Below are 22,143 nucleotides of genomic sequence, written 5' to 3'. Positions count from 1 at the left end.
GCATGAGTAGGGGAGGGGCAGAGAGAGAGAATCCCAAACAGGCTTCACGCTGTCAGCACAGAGCCAGACAAGGGGTTCAAATCCGTGAACAATGAGATCATGACCTGAGCCAAAACCAAGAGTTTTGAATGCTTAACCAACCAAGCCTCCCAGGTACCCTTAAAATTACAGTGTTTTTATTAAAAAAAAAATTTTTTTTTAATGTTTTTATTTATATTTGAGAGAAAGAGAGAGACAGAGACAGAATCAGAAGCAGGCTCCAGGCTCTGAGCTGTCAGCACAGAGCCCGACGCAGGGCTTGAACTGAACCGTGAGATCATGACCTGAGCCGAACTCGACTGAGCCGCCCAGGTGCCCCAAGACCTACTTTATTAAGTTAAGTTCTTTGACTCTACATTCATGCAGTCAGATGATTATTTACAACGATTTCATATAGGTTAGCCATCAAAGCCAAGTGGTTTTTACCTGATTAAGAGTTGTTTTACCTTGAGGCGCCTAGGTGGCTTAGTGGTTTAGCATGGGACTCTTGGTTTCAGCTCAGGTCATGATCTCATGGTTTCGTGAGTTCGAGCCTGTGTGGGGCTCTGTGCTGGCAGTGCGGAGCTTGCTTGGGATTGTCTCTCTGTTCCTGTTTCTCTCTGCCCTTCCCCACTCTGTCTTTGTCTCTCTCAAATAAAAAAACTAAAAAAAAAAAAGAGTTGTTCCCCCCCCCTCCCTTTTTTTAAAGTAATCTCCACACTCAACATGGGACTCAAATTACAACCCTGAAGTCTCATGCTCTACTAAGCCAGCCAGGTGCCCCAGAGTTGTTTTAAAGTTTTAAAGTTGTTTTTAACATAGAGAATTGATGCCTTTGTGATCGTTTTCCTTATCAGCGAATTCAATATAATTGACCTCTCATTCTTAAGTGCTCTTACAACATGAAAAGGGAAGTTGTAAAAATTTTCTAAAGCAATTTAGTTAAATTCATGGTATTTCACCATTTGTTGGCAGGACTTTGTGTCATTGTATCAGGATTTCGAAAACTTCTACACAAGAAACCTCTACATGAGGATTAGAGACAACTGGAATCGACCGATCTGTAGTGTGCCTGGAGCCAGGGTGGACATCATGGAGAGGCAGTCTCATGATTATAACTGGTCCTTCAAGTGAGTCTCAGTTGGGAAATTATCTCTTGACAGCAACAAAAAGGAATTTCTTCACTTCAGAATTTATTCTATTGCAAAATGAGTATTCTGTTAAAACAAGAGTCGAAGCTGAGAGTACAGCACAACATAATTAGTTTCCTTGCATATAGTTCATCGTTATCCAGATTTTTAAAATATATTTTTCTGTTACATTTGATACTATGTTGGATTATAACTGAAAACAAAGTTTGACTAACTAAAAAGAAAAACAAGAAGCCAAAGAAAAACTGTCCTTTCTGTTATGCCACTTACCAGAATCAAGTGTCTGAATATACTTCTAGATATTTTGATTTCTCGAATGGTTCCAGGATATATGCAATGCTTTTACTTAAATAGGCTGAATAGTTTAGAAAACTTTTCATATTCATAAAACTTTATTGTTTAGATCTCACAAGTATTGCATGGTTGCATTGTTACTATTAAAAAAATAAAAAGACAGATAATACAGATAAACATTCCCCCATGACAACTAACCACTATCCCTTCTGCAAATCCACTTCCCCACAAATCTTCACTCCCCAGAGGTGACCACTGTTACCAGTTTGTTGTGTATGATTCCTCCAGATGTTTTCTGTGGGGTATGTATGTGGTGAATCCACTGGGGTTATGTACAGGTAATTTTTGATTTATAAAAATGGGACCATACTATAGAAATCATTTTATATCTTTCTTTTTTCTTGCTAACATGTTGGTAATATCCTGCTTGTCTGTATCCACAGCCAGCTTAATATTAGCAGTGGCTACTTAGCATCGTATAGTATAGATGTATATAGTGTATGGCAGGTTGGGCTGCACCATCCTTTGTTAAAAACCCCAAAATTTCAGAATTCAAACAGCAGCAGTTTCTTGTCCACACTTCCCGTCCACCTTAGGTTGGTGGAGCCTCTGAACCATGTTATTCTCACTGGTGGGCCCAGGCTGATTGAGCTTCCATCATATGGAATGTCACTGGTCTGTGTGCCTGGAGAAGGGGCATGGTAGATAAATTGTGCAGTGACTCTGAAAGGATCTTTATGTAGCTATCCTTTCGTATCTGTGTGGAAATTGCTGAGTCAAAGAGTATGTACTTCTTTTAATGGAGAAGTCCTGCCAAACTGCCCTCCAAAAAAAAGAAAATTACTGATTGATATTCTTATCTATAGTATGTGAGACTGTCCTGGCCAACACTGGCTATGGTCAGTTTTTAAATCTTTATCATTATCTATACGTGAAAATTACTATTTTGTTTTAACTTTCATTTTCTTAATTTTAGTTTCTTAGTGAGTTTGAGCTTCCTTTCTACTAGGCCATATTCTCCCTACTTTCTGTATATGGTGCTTCCTTTTATATCATCAGTGTGTTTATTATTACGTGTACATATTTGATTTGCTCATGAGTTTCATGAATTTTATGGTATTGAAATACAGGTACACAGGGAATATAATTAAAGGTGTTATAAACATGGGTTCCTACAACTATCTTGGATTTGCACGGAATACTGGATCATGTCAAGAAGCAGCTGCCAAAGTCCTAGAGGAGTATGGAGTTGGAGTGTGCAGCACTCGGCAGGAAATTGGTAAGTGCAGGCTCTGTTTGGCCAGCTAATGTTCTTAATTGTGCTACTCAGGAGGGAATAATGCTGATACAGAGCTAAAATAGTAAGCATCCAAATACATACTTTCCCATATAGTTTCCGAAATAACGGATGATTTTAATGTGTTCAACACATGTTGAGACATATTTATCTTTTCCATTATATTATAATACAAAATATCTCTAGAAAAGTTCCATAAGTATTTGACTCATTTACAGCTTTAATGTTCACTTTGTTGGCTTTTACAAATGGTAGTGGTTAAGAGTGCTGTTTCCTAGGCCTGACGCTGTGGGCATATGAGGGTTATTTAATCTGTTTCCATGCTGGTAAGTGGGGGTGAGAATAATTACTACCTTATAGGGCTATTGAAGAATTAATTCATATAAAGCATTTGTGACTTGGTAAATATTCAGTAAATGTTAACTTTTTGTTATTGTACCTTTACAAAATGTAAAGGTGAATAGATTTATATAAATAAATTTCATTTTTGTTCATAGGACGATTTAAAATTCTTCTGTTTTGTTCCAGAGAACTGATAACTATAAAGGTTAAAAGGCAACTTCTGGATATTTATTACTATGAATCATCCTCAAACTTAGTAGATTAAAACAGTAATTCATCATTATTTCTCATAGGTCTAAAGATTGGCAAGTTTAGCTGGGTCATTTGTACTCAGGTCCTTAATGACATAGTTTAGGAAGCATGGTGCAATGACGGTATATGGTAATCAGACCTTACATCTTTATGGCACTTTGTAGTTTATAAATTTCTTGAGCCTTTTCTCTCTTTTGATCCTCACAACAATGTCATGAGGTAGATAGAGCAAATATTATTATTGGTATTTAGCAGATATGAAACTGAAGCCCAGGGAGGTTAAATGACTTGCTTAAAGCTTTGAGGACTTGTAGCATCTCAGTTCAGCAGTCTTTTTTTCATCATCTTTTCTGCATTGATCAGTCATGTTCGGTCCTTACAGATTTGATTATTGACATAAAATCAATACAAAGTGAGGGAGGATGTTTTTTAACTTGTCTTTTGCTACATAACAAATCATTCTAAAACCTAGCAACTTAAAATAGACACATACATTTATTTGCTTATAATTCTGCCATTTGGAGAAGCCTTGATATTTATCTTAACTCCATGTGGTGTTGGGTGGGGCATTATGGCTGAGGATAGAGTATCCAGGGTGGTTTCACTTACATGTCTGATACCTCAGTTGGGTAGTGGGATCAGTCGAAGGCTGGCTGAGCCCTGCATTCCTCCTCCATAGTCTCTTATCCTCCAGAGGCCCTCCTGTTCCCCGTGGCTTTTCTTTACAACAGGCTAATTAGACTATTTTGTGTGGCAGCTGACTTCAAAAGTATAAAAGCAGATGTTGCCAGGCCTCTCAAGGCCTAGACTTAGAACTATCATGTGTCAGCAGGAATGGGAGAAATTGTTGGCAATCTTTACAGAAATTCCATCACAGGTGCTGAATCTGAAGGTATTCAGATCTGAAGTGGTATCGATCACGATGTCTTTCGTTAGCCATTTCTCTTCATACTACTCTTCCATAGAGCTTAGTCTGAAAAGGTTGTAACGTGAAGACTGTGATTTCTTTTTATAAAGTAATGAGTAACTCTTAAATTCAGGATTTGGCAGTGTTAACTTCTCTAAGTTCTTCACACAGGAAACCTGGACAAGCATGAAGAACTAGAGAAGCTTGTGGCAAGTTTCTTGGGAGTAGAAGCTGCTATGGCATATGGCATGGGATTTGCAACAAATTCAATGAACATTCCTGCTCTTGTTGGCAAAGTAAGACTTGTCATTTATGAAAACTCTCTTGTATGTTGTAAAGCATTCAGAACAAGCCAAAGGCTGTTGTAAACTTCATACCAAACCTGGTCTGCCGAAAGATATTTCTATCACAAATTTTTGAATAACAATATCACATGGAGACTTAGTGGAAGCTTTCTTGCTAGAACTCATGATTCTTTACTCTTCCATTAGAGGACTCTTGCCTTTGTCATTCATGTGGTTTTGAAAGGGATTCTGATAAAAACCTCATAAAATGCTAAAATTTTGAAAGAAAGAATGTTTAATTTGGAAGGTTGTTTAACAGGTGGTTTTTCCTAAGTAGAAAAATTTGAAAATACATAGGTACCCTAATACTTGTTCTTTTTTTTTTTTAATTTTTTTTAACGTTTATTTATTTTTGAGACAGAGAGACACAGCATGAACGGGGGAGGGGCAGAGAGAGAGAGGGAGACACAGAATCGGAAGCAGGCTCCAGGCTCTGAGCCATCAGCCCAGAGCCCGACGCGGGGCTCGAACTCACGGACCGCGAGATCGTGACCTGAGCTGAAGTCGGATGCTTAACCGACTGAGCCACCCAGGCGCCCCCCTAATACTTGTTCTTATAATGCGTGTTGCTCAGAGATAATATAGGCAAATTATAGGTATATATGTAAAGTGAAGGTAATACTATGGGTTAAAAGTAAGAATATAACTTAATAATAGTGAAGGTTTAAAGCACCTGGGTGGCTCAGTCAGTTAAGTGGCTAACTCTTGATTTCGGCTCAGGTCATGATCTCACAGTTCATGAGATCAAGCCTGCATTGGGCTCTGCACTGACAGTGTTGAGCCTCCTTGGGATTCTCTTTCTCCCTCTCTTCCCTCCTGTGCTTGCACTCTCTCTCTGTCTCTCAAGATAAGTAAATAAACTTAAAGTAATAATGAAGGTTAAAAGTAGTAGTACTAATAAAAATAATAATTTAAGAAGTGTGTGTTTTTTGCTCCCTAGTGGGTAGAGTTTGTAAGGGGGCAGTTAAGGAGAGAAGAGATAAGAGACTTTGTAAATCACATTGTAGCAGACTGACACTCTCAGCTTGAAAGGACCCTCAAGGAATTTTATTTATTTTTTAAATTTTATTTTAAGTAGGCTCCACACTCAATGTGGGGCTTGAACTCACAACCCTGAGATCAAGAATTGTATGCTCCACTGACTGAGCCAGCCAGGTGCCCCAGGTTTTTTAATATTGATATTTAGGAATTGTATATTGAAAAATTGGTAGATTACTGAGTTGGAAGACTTGGGTTTTTGTTTGGTTGCTTATATATTCAAATTTATTTTTTTGTATATTCAAATTTAGCTCTATGACTGTGAGCATGTCACAGCCTTCCTTTTTTTTTTTTTTTTTTCCCTTTTAAGTTTTATTTATTTAAGATATCTCTACACCCAAATCTGGGGCTCAAACCCGTGACCTCCCAAGGTCAAGAATTGGCCTGCTCTTCTTTTTTTTTTTTTTTTATATAATGTTTATTTATTTTTTGAGAGAGACAGAGTGTCAGTGGGGGAGAGGGAGAGAGAGGGAGGGAGACACTAGAATTGCCTGCTCTTCTGACTGAGCCAGCCAGGCACCCTGTCACAGACTTTCAGAGCCTCAGATTTTGCTTTGTAAAATGAGGTACTTGGACTAGGTTAACTGTAAAGTCCTTTACAGTTATATAATGTATGGTTTCTTTTTTTTTTTTTAACGTTTATTTATTTTTGAGACAGGGAGAGACAGAGTATGAACGGGGGAGGGTCAGAGAGAGAGGGAGACACAGAATCTGAAACAGGCTCCAGGCTCTGAGCTGTCAGCACAGAGCCCGACGCGGGGCTCAAACTCACGGACCGCAAGATCATGACCTGAGCTGAAGTCAGACACTTAACTGACTGAGCCACCCAGGCGCCCCTATAATGTATGGTTTCAAGGAACACGTGGAACAAATAGAGAGCAAATACTAAGGGAGGAGGTTTAAACCCAATTATATTGATATTATATGATATTATATTAAATATAAATGGCTTATACATTCCAATTAGAAAAGAGAGGTTGGGGCCATCTGGGTGGCTCAATCATTTAAGCATCTGACTTTGGCTCAGGTCGTGATCTCACTATTCATGAGATCAAGCCCCATGTTGGGCTGTGCACTGACGGTGCAGAGCCGGCTTGAGTTTCTCTCTCTCTCCTTCTCTCTGCCCCTTCCCCACACACACTTGCTCTCTCTCTCAATATAAATAAACTTAAAAAAATTATTTTTTCAAAAAGAAAAAAGAGCTTGTCAGATTAGATAAAATTAAGTAGGTTTCTACCAAAAACCTACTTTAAAGACACAGGTTAAACGTAAAAGGATGAAAGGAGATACAGCAAGCAAACAATAATTGAAAAGAAAGTTAGAGTGACTATATTAATATAAACAAAGATTTCAGAGCAAGGAATATTTCTCGGGGTAAAGTGGAACATTGTATAATGATACAGGAGTTAATTCATTAAAAAGATAACAATTTAAAATATATCGGTACCTAAATAGAGCTTCAAAGTATATGAAGCAAAAATTGATGAAAGGAGAAATAGACAAATACATAATTGTTACTAGAGATCTCCATATCCTTCTCTGAATAATTGATAGAACTAGGCAGAAAATCAGCAAGGTTAGAGAACACTTGAAAAACATTATCAACCAACTTGACCTAATTGACATTTATGAAACATTTTACCCAATAACAGCAAACATTTACCAAGATAGGCCATTTTCAGGGCCATTAAACAAGCCTTAACAAAATTTTAAAAATTTAAATTATTCACTCTGATTCTAATGCAATTAAATTAGAAATCAGTAACATAAAGGGCACCTGGGTGGCATCCGTAAGTGTCAGACTTTGGCTCAGGTCATGATATCACGGTTTATGAGTTTGAGCCCCACATTGGGCTCCGTGTTGACAGCTCAGAGCCTGGAGTCTGCTTCTGTGTCTCCCTCTGCCCCTCCCCAACTCATACGTGCCTGCTCTCTCTCTCAAAAACAAATAAAATTAAAAAAAAAAAAAAAAAAAAAGAAAGAAATCAGTAACACAGAGATACCTGGAAAATGCTCAAATATTTGAAAAAACATACTTCCAGATAACTCATGAGTCAAAGCAGAAAGGAAACATAGAAAATAACTTGAATGAAATGGAAGTGAAGCGTATTATAATTTGTGAGACAAAGCTAAAGCAATTCTCAGGGAATATATAGTGTTAAGTGCTTATATTAATAAAAGAAAAGTTTTGGGGTGCCTGGGTAGCTCATTTGGTTAAGCGTCCGACTCTTGATTTCAGCTCAGGTCGTGATCTCATGGTTCATGAGATGGAGCCCTGTGTTCCATGCTGACAGCTTGAGCCAGCTTGGGATTTTTCTCTCTCCTTCTCTCTCAGTCCCTATCACCCCTCCCTTCAAAATGAAAAAATAAACATTAAAAAAAAAAAGAAAAGCATTTTTTTTGAAGGAGAGAGAGACAGAGTATGAGGAGGGGAGAGGCAGAGAGAGAGGGAGACACAGAGTCTGAAGCAGGCTCCAGGCTCTGAGCTGTCAGCACAGAGCCCAATGTGGGGCTCAAGCTCACGAACTGCAAGATCATGACCTGAGCCAAAGTCAGATGCTTAACCGACTGAGCCACCCAGGCACACCAAAAAAGAAAAATTTTTATGGAAATAAATTTGACAATAAATTTTATATAAGAAAAAAACCACATTTTGAATCAGCCATCTAAATAAGGACTTCGAAAAAGAAGAGCAAATTAAAGAGTCCCAAAGAGTCCAAACAGAGGAAAGATAAAATAAAAGTAAATTCAGAAATCAATGATTTAGAAAAGAGACAATGGGAAAAATGTGTGAAACCAAAGATGGTTCTTTGAGAAAATGAATAAAATTGATAACTCTCTAGCCAGACTGGTGAGGATAAAAAGAAGACACAAATTACCAGTGGCAGGAATGACAGAGGGCACATCACTACACATCCTATAGACATTAAAAGGATAATAAGGACATTTTAAGAACTTTATGCCAGTAAATTCAACAACTTAGATACAGTGGACACATTCTTTGAAAGACCTAAATGTATGGTTCTTTGACTTCGTCACGTTGATTATAATACATTCCTGTCCTGCATTTTAGCAGTATAAATCTTGAGATTCTTACTTGGAATTTCTCAGAATTTTTCACAGTAAAGAGTTAAATAATCTTGTTCTGTTCTTCCCTGTATGTTCAGAAACTCTAATAATCATGTAGAATTAGAGATCTTATATACAGACACGGAAGGTCTTACCTTAAAGATTTATCTTTCAAACCAAGTATTTTAGTTGAAATGTTATTAAGTATCATTTAATCTATTAAAGGCAGGAACCAATACAGTTTTAATATTTCTTTGAGTCTGATACTAAATTCTATGTGAGGTTGTTGATTATTCAGCTTCAAGGAAGGGGGAAACAGTATGCTGTAGAATAAGAGCATGTGTTCTGGTAGCAGAAGCTTTGTAATGAATCACTTAGCATGCTTGTGACCTTGGGCAAGGTTTGTTAACTTCTCTGAAAGGGGATTTCCTCATATGTAAAGTGGGGATAATAATAGTACCTGCCTCAGAGATTTTTTTAATGAGGATTAAAAGTAATAATGCCTTTAAAAGCCTTAACATAATGCCAGGAACCTATTAAGTACTTAGCTGTTAACTGCTGACATTTAATTTCATTTTATTTTTGAACTAAGGATAGTTCATGGTAGATTGATACACAGAAATGGTGAATAAGAATGTCTGAAAAGGAGGTAAGGGGCTCCTGGCTGGCTCAGTCCTGGAGCATGCAACTCTTGATCTCGGAGCTGTAAGTTCGAGCCCCACGTTGGGTGCAGAGATTACTTAAAAATAAACTCTTAAAAAAAATACATAAAAAGGTAAATAACAAATCATATTGCAGATTTTGTCAGGAAAAAAAAATGAGCTGGAAAGAGAAGAAAATAAAATTGTATGGAGGGAAAGGAGGAGGATCCTTTTAAGGTACAGTGGAATGCAAGAGTGGCAAGTAAAGGATTTGAAGACTTGCAGAAGAGAAATTCAGAGTTTGGATGTAAATAAAAGCTTGTTGTTGTACACCTGAATATTTAAGTCAGTCACAGGACTGAAGAAATTAAAAGGCTGGAATTCTGCATCTACTTCTGAGTTAATTTTGCAAAACAAAAATATGTATACTTTTCTTTTTCTTGAAATTGATAGTTTTGCTGTTGTACAAGCTTTCCTTAATAAGATAGCATTATTCATGATTTTAGGGTTTTATAATTTGTGTAACTACATGTTTCCTCCCAGCTTCTTACCTTCCTGTGCTTGTGGTTTTGCAGGGTTGCCTGATTTTGAGTGACGAACTAAACCATGCATCTCTGGTTCTAGGAGCCAGACTCTCGGGAGCAACCATTCGAATCTTCAAACACAACAGTGAGTTTGATGTGGAATCCACTTCAGACTTTAGTGTTTAATATTTTTTGGGTTAGTGGCAGTGGTACCATTAGTTACATTAATAATAGAAAATCTAAATGAAGCATGTTGCGACATTTAAAATGTCCTCCTGGTCCAGTCTTTTAAAAGTTATTCTTGGGGCACCTGGGTGGCTCAGTTGGTTAAGTGACTGCCTCTTGGGTTCGGCTCAGGTCATGATCAATAGTTTGTGAGTTCGAGCCCCTAATCAGGCTCTGTGCTGACAGAGTGGAGTCTACCTGGGACTCTCTCTCTCTCTTTCTCTGTCTCTGTCTCTCTCTTTCTCTCTCTCAAAAAAATAAATAAACTTTAAAAAGTTATTCTCTTCCTCATTAGAATAGAAATAGAGGCTAAAGGAAGCCTTTTGGTACAAAATACAAGATTCTCCTTTTATTTGGCTTTCAACTTTTTCTAAATAAATTTTTTCAATGTGTATTTATTTCTGAGAGAGAGAGAGAGAGACAGTGCAAGCAGGGGAGGAGCAGAGAGAGGGAGACACAGAATCCGAAGCGGCTCCAGGCTTTGAGCTGTCAGCACAGAACCCAATGTGGGGCTTGAATCCATGAACAGTGAGATCATGACCTGAGCTGAAGTCGGCCACTTAACCAACTGAGCCACCCAGGTGCCCCGAGAGAGGCAGGGGAGGGCTTGTGGTGGGGGAGAGAGTCTTAAGTGGGTTCCACACACAGCGTGGAGACTGATGCCTGACATGGGGCTCGAACCCCTGACCCTGGGATCATGACCTGAGCACAAACCAGGAGTCGGATGCTCAGCTGACCGAGGCACCCAGGTGTCCCCAGAGTATTTATCATTAACAGGAAAATTATGATCCTCATTAATGGTAGTACCAGCCAAGCTGTTTCTGGGCCTGTTAACCATCCTTAAGGACCAACAGAGCCATGAGAGCTAGATAATGTACAGACAGCTGATCAAGTCAAACAAAAGGCTAACTGATTGCCAAGCTTTCTTACCACATAGTCTCATGGATGCCACTGGCGTATTTTTAGCACACTACTAAGTTAAAGCTGTTTAACAAGCAGTTATTGAGTGTATCCTGGGTGAAAGGAAATGGAGCATGTGCATGAATTTTCCCTCCTATTTGCTTTTTAAGAGGTGCATGTATTTTTAATAGTTTATTTGCACTTTCTTGCGCAGTCTTTTATGTGTGTATTTCTGAATGACTCACTAGGATTAAAGATACTGTTGATTCTACGAATACAAAAAAAAAAGCTAACTGAATGGTCAGGTATTTAACATGAAACATGAGCCATTTCACAAGCATGCTAACCAACTCTGAATCACCTATGCCACAGTTATTTGGTGGAGTTTTTGTGGTTTTGAACATTTATTACATTTCAGATTGTCATTCAAGCTAGCAGTAGCTCACCCATTTTGCCTTTTTCTGCTCAGTTCTGATTCCATAAGTTAATGTCCTTTGCTATTTGAGACACTCTTCCTGAATAAGAAATGTGTATTTGCATTTCTGAAATAAAGTTCAGAAAGAGGAAGGTACTTTGTGCTGAAATTCTTTTTTGTGTGATGTAGATATGCAAAGCCTAGAGAAGCTGCTGAAAGATGCCATTGTTTATGGTCAGCCTCGGACTCGAAGGCCCTGGAAGAAAATTCTAATCCTTGTGGAGGGAATATATAGGTAATCCTACTTTCCTATTTTTATCTTTTCTGATTTGGCTCCATGAAGTTACAGAATTTTTAAGCAGAAGGGAATGGTAATCTAGACCCCTCTGGAAACTAAGGAAACAATGTTTATGATTTGTTAAAATACCTGGAAGCAGGGGCGCCTGGGTGGCTCAGTCGGTTAAGCGGCCGACTTCGGCTCAGGTCACGATCTCGTGGTCCGTGAGTTCCAGCCCCGCGTCGGGCTCTGTGCTGACAGCTCAGAGCCTGGAGCCTGCCTCAGATTCTGTGTCTCCCTCTCTCTCTGGCCCTCCCCCGTTCATGCTCTGTCTCTCTCTGTCTCAAAAATAAATAAATGTTAAAAAAAACAAACCTGGAAGCAGAGTTTGCACTAGAACAGAAGTCTTTTTCTCTGGCTTTTCTTTATTCTTTCTGTTGTGCTTCATAGTCTCCAGATCACCCCTCTGTTGGGGTCCTTTCTTTTTCTGCTGTTTATAGAGGGAATTTATACAGAGGGCCAAGAATTGGAATATATTTTCTAATATGTCAAAACAAATCATACATCATTTCATTTGAAGAAAGATTTTATTCTGGTTTATTTGCAGTCCTCGCACTTACTTTCTTACGTCCTATTTTTTTAAATTCTTTTATTTCATTTTATTCTGTTATTTTAATTACACATGCAACGTAATACAAAATCTAATGTTGCTTGTAATTACAAGCATTGGAAGAATCTGGTGACCTTTATCCATCTGTGGTAAATTAAGATCAGTTCTGTTCTGACGCTTGTTTTAAAAGATCCACTCTCCTTTCCCCTAGACATCTGCCTGGCCATGGCATCACCTAACTTTGCTAGTTTAAAATCACAGGCAGAGTTGTCAAACTATTTTAAAAAAGCAATAAACTGAAAAAATTAATAATAACAGTAAGTTGACAGACCAGCCCCTAATTTTGAGTTAAGAAGTCTCTGTATGTATTTTCTCCTGTCTTGCCAGCATGGAGGGATCTATTGTTCGCCTTCCTGAAGTGATTGCTCTTAAGAAGAAATACAAGGCATACTTGTATCTAGATGAAGCTCACAGCATTGGGGCTCTGGGCCCTACAGGTCGAGGGGTGGTAGATTACTTTGGCCTGGATCCTGAGGATGTGGACGTTATGATGGGAACATTCACAAAGAGTTTTGGTGCTTCTGGAGGATACATTGGAGGCAAGAAGGTAAATGGGCCATGTGAATTGAGCAATTGAGGATAAAGGGACTGGTGATTAGACTTGGTAACTCACTTGTGACAGATAAGAATCTGGAACCCCGATGTGGAGACCCTGAATTTGTTTGTGGCTTAAGCTCACAGTGCCTTTGGGCTTCACAGTTCAGCTTAGGGAGTGACTGATAAACTAAAGGCGGGTTCTGTTCATTGTTTGTTGTTTTCTTATTTGAGCTTCGCTCTAAACTACACACTGGTCTGAGATACAGAACACCCTCTTGTATGAGAGAACACACAGTGGTGCTGCCTGTTTGCCACAGTCTTCTACTGGGTTTGAGTTGTGCCCACAGTTTCAAAAGTAGAGTTTATAATGAGAGCCAGTGGGAATAGAAGACCAGTTTCCCTCCCCTTGACCTCAAATGCATCTTGGGTGAGCATAGAGACAGGAAGAAAAAGATTATTTTGCCTGCTCTGGTGTACTACAAGGCATCGTATTTTTCAATTTAAAAATTATGTAATGAACTCTGAGGCTCTTGAGAATCAATGCGGTGTGATGGAAATGGCTGAATCATGAGACAGAGGCCTAGGTTTGAATATTTCCCTAACTTTGTGAGACCTTGGGTAAAGCATTTAACCTTCCCATTTCCTTATCACTAAAAACAGAGATAAATATGCCTAGTTTATAAGATTGTATAGTAAGGGTTGAAAAACTAATGTACATCCATGTTACAACATGGATGAATTTGGAAGTTCACATTAGTCAGTTTACATGAACTTAAAGAAGTCAGTCACAAAGGTCACATTGTATTATTGCTTTTATATGATATATCCAGAGCAGGCCAATTCAGAGACAGAATGTAGGTTTGTGGTTGCCAAGGGCTGAGGGGATGGGAGAAGCGGCAAGTGATTGCTGATGGGTATGAGGTTTCTTTCTGAGGTAATAAAATGTCCTAAAATTAGATAGTAGGGCCTGGCTCGCTCAGTTGGTAGAGTATGTGATTCTTGATCTCAGGGTCATGAGTTCAAGCCCCATGCTGGGCATAGAGCCTACTTTAAAAAAATAAATAAAACAAGATTAGATAGTGATGAAAGTCGCACAGCTCTATGAGTATACTGAAAGCCACTGAATTGTATACTTGAGAAAAGTTAATTCCATCTCGGTAAAACTGTAATTTAAAAAAACTCTCCATGGTATTAGAAAAAAACACATCATTTGTTAGTATTTGTATGAGGTATGTGGTAGGAGCTCATACATATCTCTAATTCCTTTTTAAACCTTGACATTGGGAGGCTTAAAGCATGGACTTTCTCTTAATAATTGATTGCCTTTTAGAGAAAACTCATTATTAGTGGTTTTAGTCAAGGTTGATAGAGTTTTACCTCAAATTTTTGTTAATGGAACCAGGCTCACTTTGGAGAGTTTGATTGCTAAGATTTATTGCCAAACCAAAGGACTTGAAATCATACTCTGGGAGATCATTTAGGTATGGTATATCTTTGCTTTTGTGGGTTTTGAATAGTTTTTAGTGTTTTTGAAGTGATACACTATTTTTGTAGTCCTATTCTGTGTGTCCTTTTTGGGTTCTGATACATGAGCTACTTTGCACATTTTATTTAAAGATTTAGTGAAGTTAAAAGGAGAGAATAGGGACATATTGTTCTGATTGTTTTGGACTCCTTGTAACTGGCATACAAAGATTTTCTTCACTCAGTGAGATGGCTTTCCTGTTCTTATGAAAGACCCAGTGAATTTCTATTCTGCCATATTTATATTATTTTATAAATCTGTGTATCTGGAGAATATTTAGATTTTTTAATGTTTGGGTGGGGGCAGAGAGACAAGGGGACAGAGAGGATCTGAAGCAGGCTCTGCTCTGACAGCAGAGAGCCTGGTGGGGTGCTTGAACTGAGGAACCATGAGATTATGGTTATGAGATATGGTTATGAGGAACCATGAGATTATGACCTGAGGTGAAGTCGGACACTTAACCAACTAAGCCACCCAGGCGCCCCTAGAGGATATTTAATACCTTTAAAATTGATGCTAGAGAACAGTCTTACTCTTACTCAGAAGTGTAAGGATGGGCTTAGCAGACATAGGGTAGCATGTAGATGATATTTTTTGTAATACTTAAAAGTAAATTATTGTGGGGTGCCCAGGTGGCTCATTTGGTTAAGTGTCTGACTCTTGGTTTCGGCTCAGGTCATGATCTCGTGGTTTGTGAGATTGAGCCCCAAGTCGCTGACAGTGTGGAGCCTGCTTGGAATTCTCTCTCTCTCCCTCTCTCTCTGCCCCTCCCCTGCGTGTGTTCTCAAAATAAATAAATAAACTTAAAAAAAAAAAAAGGAAATTATTGTATCTAAAAAGCAATCCATACGCCTTGTTTATTAACACAGCATTGCAGATACGTTTATAACATTAAGTGGTATGTTCTCCAAATTTAGAGGGCTTCTTTAAAACTAGTTTTTCTTTCTTTCATGTTGTGGCACCTTTAACAAACAAAACAAAGCCTGAGGCTGTTGCCACGTGTCAGATGCAGTTGTTGCTGGTGGTGTCCTTTGACCGTTGATGCTGGTTGATCTTGCATCTCAGATTAGTGTCCCCATCCCCATGCTCTTGAAGGGAGGAAGAGTGCTTTCACCTGGAAGGAAGGCAGTGACATCACCCGAGGATTCAAGCTTTACCTCTAATGACTTGCTTCTGTGAACTCCGCAGGAGCTGATAGACTATCTGCGAACACATTCCCATAGTGCAGTGTATGCCACGTCGCTGTCACCGCCTGTTGTGGAGCAGATTGTCACCTCTATGAAGTGCATCATGGGGCAGGATGGCACTACCCTCGGTAAGTGTGTTTTCTTGGAAAATTTCCTATGTTCGGTAAATGCTTAGCAACCAAACATGCTCTTTTCTTGAACTTTTTTCCTCAAATGAGGAGTCAGGTCTCCTAATGGGCAAAACTGGCAGATGTGTGAGGCCTTGGTTGCTATGGGCACTTTTCAGTGTGTTTGGTACACATATGCCATGACAACTAGCCTGGCTTGCTTCCAGTTGAATTTTCTTGTCTACAGATGGTGACACTTTAATCTTATGATCTTACCTATCTTCATAAGTCTTAGGTAATGAGCCCCAGAGTCTTTCTCAAATTGTACAATTTTATATGAAGATGTAACTCACTGTGTGTAGTGAGAATCTGTTCCCAATGTATTTAAAGTCTGCTGTTTGCATATATTAGTGTCCTTGAATCAGTGCCTTTTAAAAGAGTTTCTAATTTAAGAGCGGATAATAAAAGTCATCCTGGATTTGTTTATTCTGTCTTTGGTGGGATTTGTAGTCCAAGCTAGGTGCCCTGACATAAACATACTAAAATGAACAATAAATAAAATGTACTCACTTTCTATTTGGCTTTTATTCTGCATCACTAGAGGGCAGTATTGACTGCAGAAAATGTAGAACAATTGGGATTTTTGTTTTGTTTTTTTCACTTCTGAACTATTTCCATTGTGTGTATGAGACATACGTTAGTTTTGGTTGTTGCTTTTTAAAGTGCGTCTAAAATGAGTCTTATTCTTGTAAAAGATCCTGCATTATCAGCCTTGAGCTGTCTTCATTTATATAATATTTTGTGGTAAGATTTATTTGGTTTGCACTGAAAAACAGGAAGGAAGGAGTATGTCTGATTTTGATTAATGTAAGCCTGTTTTCTTAAATCAGAATTTTACCTTAATATTTTTTCTCATCTGTGATATATCCTTATTATCTCTAGTAAGAGATTTTTGGAAATGGATTTTGAAAGTGGTGGTCATTTTCAGTTTCATGAATTCATTCCTTGGGGAAGGAAATACTTCATTCATATTGTGAACACAGTATGGAGCCTTGTGAGTAACCCCCTGTTAACAGTATCTATGTTATCTCCTCTCCTTCCTTTATGGTGTTAATTAGAAGTAGTGTCTTCTGATCTGAGATATACGTATATAGCTAGCAGTGATCTACCTCCTTCACGTAGGTGCCATCAACCTTACTGACCCAGTATATGGACTGAGGTGACTGCAGTGAAAGGCCAACAGCTATCAAAGTTAATTTTGGATAATTTTTTTGCCCTGTCCTAGAGCATGGATCTGTGTGATGTGTGACCTCTGGATAGATGACTTATCCATACCAAATAATGAAATCTTTGCTCTGCTGGCGGTGAGAAAATGAAATATGGTAATTAGCTATAGATAGACGTTGGGTTAGCACTCATTTTCCAGTTTATTTCTCGCCTCTCTAACCACCCCCTATGCGTAGCGGTGTGAAATAAGAGCCGTCTTATTATGCTCACAGATTCTGCAGGTCAGGAATTCGGTCAGGGCACAGCAGGATGGCTTGTCTTTGCTCCGTAATATCCAAGGCTTGAGCTTGGAAGACCCAAATGGCTGGGGAAGACTCAGATGGCTGGGGGCTGGGATCATTTGGAGGCTTCTTCCCTCCCATGTCACTTGGGCCCAAGTGTCTTGAATTCTGGGCTCAGCTGGGGCTGTTGACCAGAGCACCTTCACATTCCCTCCCCGCGAGGCTGGGCTCCTTATTGCACGGTGACTGGGAATCCAGAGGGATGCTTCAGAGCAGGAGTTTCCAAAGGATGTGCTGTAACCCCATGACCTTTGTTGATTTGTTGTTAACAAGCAGGTCACTAAGGCCAGTCCAGATTGCAGGGCGGGGAAATCAGACACCGTCTCAAATGGGAAGTGGGTCCAAGAGTTTGTGGCCATTTTTACAACTTGCCACTACCAGCTTTTATACATTTTAAAAATTACTCTCTAAAACTTTTAATTAGTAGTGACAAACTTCTTTTGGTTACATTATTTCTCTGCCAAAAGTAGAGGATAATAAAATGAAACCAAAACTAGAGATAAATTCCGTATCTCTTAAATCCAGCTACCCAGTCTTAATTAAATATGACTGATTACTTTTAGATTTGAGTGTGTAAGGTAATGTTTATTTTTATGGTATCACTGAATGCATCTTTTCATTGTCCTTGCAGAAGGAAAAAAGTGTGACTCAAGCAGCAGCCCTTTGACTATGCCTTAAAGTGATTTTTAAAAAGAGGTATCTGCAAGTAATTGCCTGAGTGTGATTTTATAATAGAAGTGGCCTGCCCTGAGTGAAACTTAATCTCTTATGTTCGAGACATTGAATTTCATTCATTCCACAAACACTGAGTATCTCACTACGTGTTAGGCTCTGTGAATCACAATGCACAGGAAATGGGCTTACAAGCAGATCATTTGAGTGGAGTATATACTTGGGCAGTATTGGAGATGCAGAAGACAGTGGCTTGTTGTGTTAGTCTTGGAAAGTACTATAACAGAAAAATTGAAGTTTTACTATTTTACCAAATATTTGAGCGCTTGCTGTGTGCTAGGTGCTGTTTCTAGGCACTCGTGATTCATCAAGAATGAAACACCTCCAAATTTTTGCCTAATGGGGTTTCTAGTGAGGGAAACAGATTATGGAGTATGCTAGAAAATGGTGAGTACTCCGGAGAATAAGTAGAGAAGTTTCGAGAGACCCAGTTTGCAATTTTAAATAAAGCTGTCATTGAGAAGGCAAGATTTTAGCAAGAATTTGAGAGAAGTGAGGATTTGGCCCTGAAAAATCCAGGGATAAAAGGGCCTAGAGATGGAGGCAACTCTGTGGTCAGGAAGACCAAGGAGTCCACTGTGGCCTGAGCATAATAGTACGGGTAGAGGGGTTGCAGGTGAGGTGTGGAGGATGGCAGTTCTGATAGGAGGCACACTTGTCTTGTTAAGGGTATTAGGGTGACACACAAAAAAAAAAACAGACACACTGGTTCTCTTGCCCTAGTATCAAATTCAGATTCTTGTCTAGTATTGAGTTCAGATTCTTATGAATCTGTGGCCTCACTAATGTTGGCAGGCTTCTGGCATGCTTCAGGTAGGCTAAAAATGTTATTGGTCCTTCAGGGGCACCTGGGTGGCTCAGCTGGCTAAGTGTTTGACTTTGGCTCAGGTCATGATCTCATGGTTCATGGGTTCGAGCCCTGCATCGGGCTGTGTGCTGATAGCTTCGAGCCTGGAGCCTGCTTCGGATTCTGTCTCTCCCTCTCTCTCTGCCCCTCCCCTGCTTGTGCTCTGTCTCTATTCCTCTCTCTCTCTCAAGAATAAGTAAGCATTAAAAAAAATGTTATTGGTCCTTCAGATTTGATGAAAAAGTACAGAAAATAATGTACCCATGATCTAATATTTTAATGATGTTAATATCTCACCCTATTTATTCACTTTTTAAAAAGAAAAGGAGGGGCGCCTGGGTGGCGCAGTCGGTTAAGCGTCCGACTTCAGCCAGGTCACGATCTCGCGGTCCGTGAGTTCGAGCCCCGCATTGGGCTCTGGGCTGATGGCTCAGAGCCTGGAGCCTGTTTCTGATTCTGTGCCTCCCTCTCTCTCTGACCCTCCCCCGTTCATGCTCTGTCTCTCTCTATCCCAAAAATAAATAAACGTTGAAAAAAAAAATTAAAAAAAAAGAAAAAGATAGCTAAAACTCCCTGTAATGTCCCTTCTTGTTTCTGTTTCTCTCACCCATTCCCCAGAGATAACCACTATTCTGAAATTATCTTTCTGTACTTGTATGCTTTTACTAGGACCATATCCATGTAATGTAAGTATCCCCCACTGTTTGAAGGCTCACTCTTTGCTGTGATGACTTCCAGAAATGCTTATGGAATTTAACTGTCTGAATCAAAACCCCCATCATGTGCACACCATCAAAGATGTTTTCACTTGTGCACAAGTCTGGGGAAGAGGCTGTGGAGTGCACTTCAGTTGTATTTCTCCTCTTTTCCTGATAGGACCCGGTCCCTTGTCCACTTGTGTTGTAAAATGTGTTGTGCAATATCTCTTACCTTCCCTATATTACTAATGAAAATGTCCTGTGATATGCAGGAAAGCCTATGAAGGAAATAGGTGAGCACAAGAGGCCCACAGATGTCCCTGCATTTGAAGAAAACGTGGGAGTGCTCATGCTCCTGGAGACGAGTGAATGCCTAAGTAGAAATATAATAGACTCCGTACTAGGCAGCATCACTGAATGATGCACGCTAGAGTACTTCAGCTGTTTGAGGGTTAAAATAGGTCATTGGTATTTTAGGTGCCTTCTATTTTATAGAAATTCTTGGTAGGCTGTTATGTAGATATTGAAGACTGTTTCAGTTTGGAGCTTTGGATGAGCCAGGAACATGTAATTTTTCTTATTTTTGAATGATGTAATATACAGACTCTGCCGCCTGAAATTCACAGTGTGACACACTTAGGAACAGACTGGATTCCAGTAGTGAGGACTGTCTATGGTATTTTCTGTTTTTAAATGTTACATAAGTTGGTCATATGAGGGAAGGTTTTCTGCCATTTATTTTGTTTGCTTAATATTGTTTGCATTATTTCTGTTGAGTGTGAGGTTCTCATTCATTTGTTTTTGCCGTTGCATGTTCCACGTAGTATTACCACAGCTTCTGTGTTCATCGCTCTATTGATGGACATTTAGGTTGTCAGCTCTTTTTCGCTGTTGTTACATGGTGCTGCAGCAACAGTGTGGCCGAGATTCTTTATCTTGCAGTGATATTGGTGGACATCCTCAGAGGCTGCCAAATTCTTTCAGAAGTCCTTACAGCAGTTCAGTCTCCCATTCTAGTATATGAAAGTTATCATATGCCCATTTCCTTGTCTTTGTAGATACTGTCAGTCCCTTTAATCCTGCACATAGGATCTGCGTGAAACAGAATCTCATTGTAGTTTTTATTTCTATTTTCCTGATCATTTGTCCCATTGGCTGGGGGTTTTTGTTTGTTTGTTTTTGTTATTTTCTTTTTTTTCTTTTTTTTTTTTTTCCAATGTTTATTTATTTTTGGGACAGAGAAAGACAGAGCATGAACGGGGGAGGGTCAGAGAGAGAGGGAGACACAGAATCGGAAACAGGCTCCAGGCTCTGAGCCATCAGCCCAGAGCCCGACGCGGGGCTCGAACTCACGGACCGCGAGATCGTGACCTGGCTGAAGTCGGACACTTAACCGACTGCGCCACCCAGGCGCCCCTGTTTTTGTTATTTTCTTAAGTAGGTTCCACGCCCAGTGTGGAGCCCAAGGTGGGGCTTGAACTTACAACCCCGAGATCAAAACCTGAGCTGAGATCAAGAGTTACTGAGCCACTCAGGCGCCCCTGGCTGTTTGTTTAGATGGGTATTTTTAAGAGTTCTTCATGTATTCTGGATAATAATTCTTTACCACTATTGTCTCTCAACCTGAGAGACATGGCTTTTCTTTAAATCTTGTTAATAATTTCACAAAACTTTCACAAAAGTTTTCATTCTTAATGTGATAGAATTTATGATTCTTTTCCCATGTGGACAATGTTTTTGTGCCTTAAACAATCTTTTCTTTAGTCTGAGTCAAATATATCTTCTGTAAGTGTTTATTGCTTTCTTCTGTTTTGTATTAATTTGTAGTATGTCTTTATGGTTATATATGTATGTGCATGGCTTATTTTAGGGGCATTTTTCAGTTTCATCTTGGGTTATCTAGGCTTTCTAGAACATGCATTTTAATATTGTACTGTTTTTCACTTTTTATATGTTGAAGAAGTTTATCTGGAAGGAATCAGATTTACATAAGAGCTGCACCAGTATTTCTTTCATTGAATTTCCACAGTGCTGTGAATTGGAAATGGGGAGAGCTAAAGATAACCCATATGTGAGCTGAAGACACTTTTACATCATGACAGTGAACTTGCAAAGTGAAGAGCCTTTTCTCTACCTTGTGTCAGATATCTCATGTTTAATTTCTATATAGGAAGGAGGGAGAAAAGGTCACGTAATGTAAGTGCTTGGTCCTGGCTTTGATTTTAGTTTTAGGGAATGTTGGACTAAGAAGCTGGCTTTCTTTCTTTTCATGCCTTACCCTCTAATTTTCTGATTTCTGTTATTGGATATAAAATATCAAGCATTATTTTGAATAAGTTCATTTTTGACATACTATTTTCTCCTTTTTATAAGATATGACAGTTTCTGTTTACTTGCACGTTTTCAATCTCTGTGTTGTGTAAAGTTATTTCACCATAACTAGTCCTTGCTGTAGGACCACTTCAAACAGGATGCTAACCCAATGGAGTTCTGTTGCAGATGGGGCTGAAGGCAGTGAAGTCACTGGGAACTTGATTCCCTCCCTCCCTCTCTCCCTCCCTCCCTCCCTTCCTTCCTT

General features: G+C 39.2%; 1 protein-coding gene across 1 annotated transcript in view; it reads left to right on the top strand.

Annotated features, from left to right (window-relative positions):
* SPTLC2 (serine palmitoyltransferase long chain base subunit 2) overlaps positions 1–22,143 on the top strand; it is a 103,211-nt gene that overhangs the window by 35,072 nt on the left and 45,996 nt on the right. The window contains exons 3-9 of the mRNA XM_045451695.1: positions 994–1,148; positions 2,594–2,742; positions 4,433–4,557; positions 9,929–10,022; positions 11,607–11,712; positions 12,692–12,911; positions 15,615–15,741. Of these exons, the coding sequence (XP_045307651.1) occupies positions 994–1,148; positions 2,594–2,742; positions 4,433–4,557; positions 9,929–10,022; positions 11,607–11,712; positions 12,692–12,911; positions 15,615–15,741 (976 nt within the window). The remainder of the gene's footprint in view (positions 1–993; positions 1,149–2,593; positions 2,743–4,432; positions 4,558–9,928; positions 10,023–11,606; positions 11,713–12,691; positions 12,912–15,614; positions 15,742–22,143) is intronic.

This window comes from Leopardus geoffroyi, chromosome B3, assembly GCF_018350155.1.
Source record: "Leopardus geoffroyi isolate Oge1 chromosome B3, O.geoffroyi_Oge1_pat1.0, whole genome shotgun sequence".
Classification (NCBI taxonomy): domain Eukaryota; kingdom Metazoa; phylum Chordata; class Mammalia; order Carnivora; family Felidae; genus Leopardus; species Leopardus geoffroyi.
This window is presented reverse-complemented; position numbering and strand designations above follow the sequence as displayed.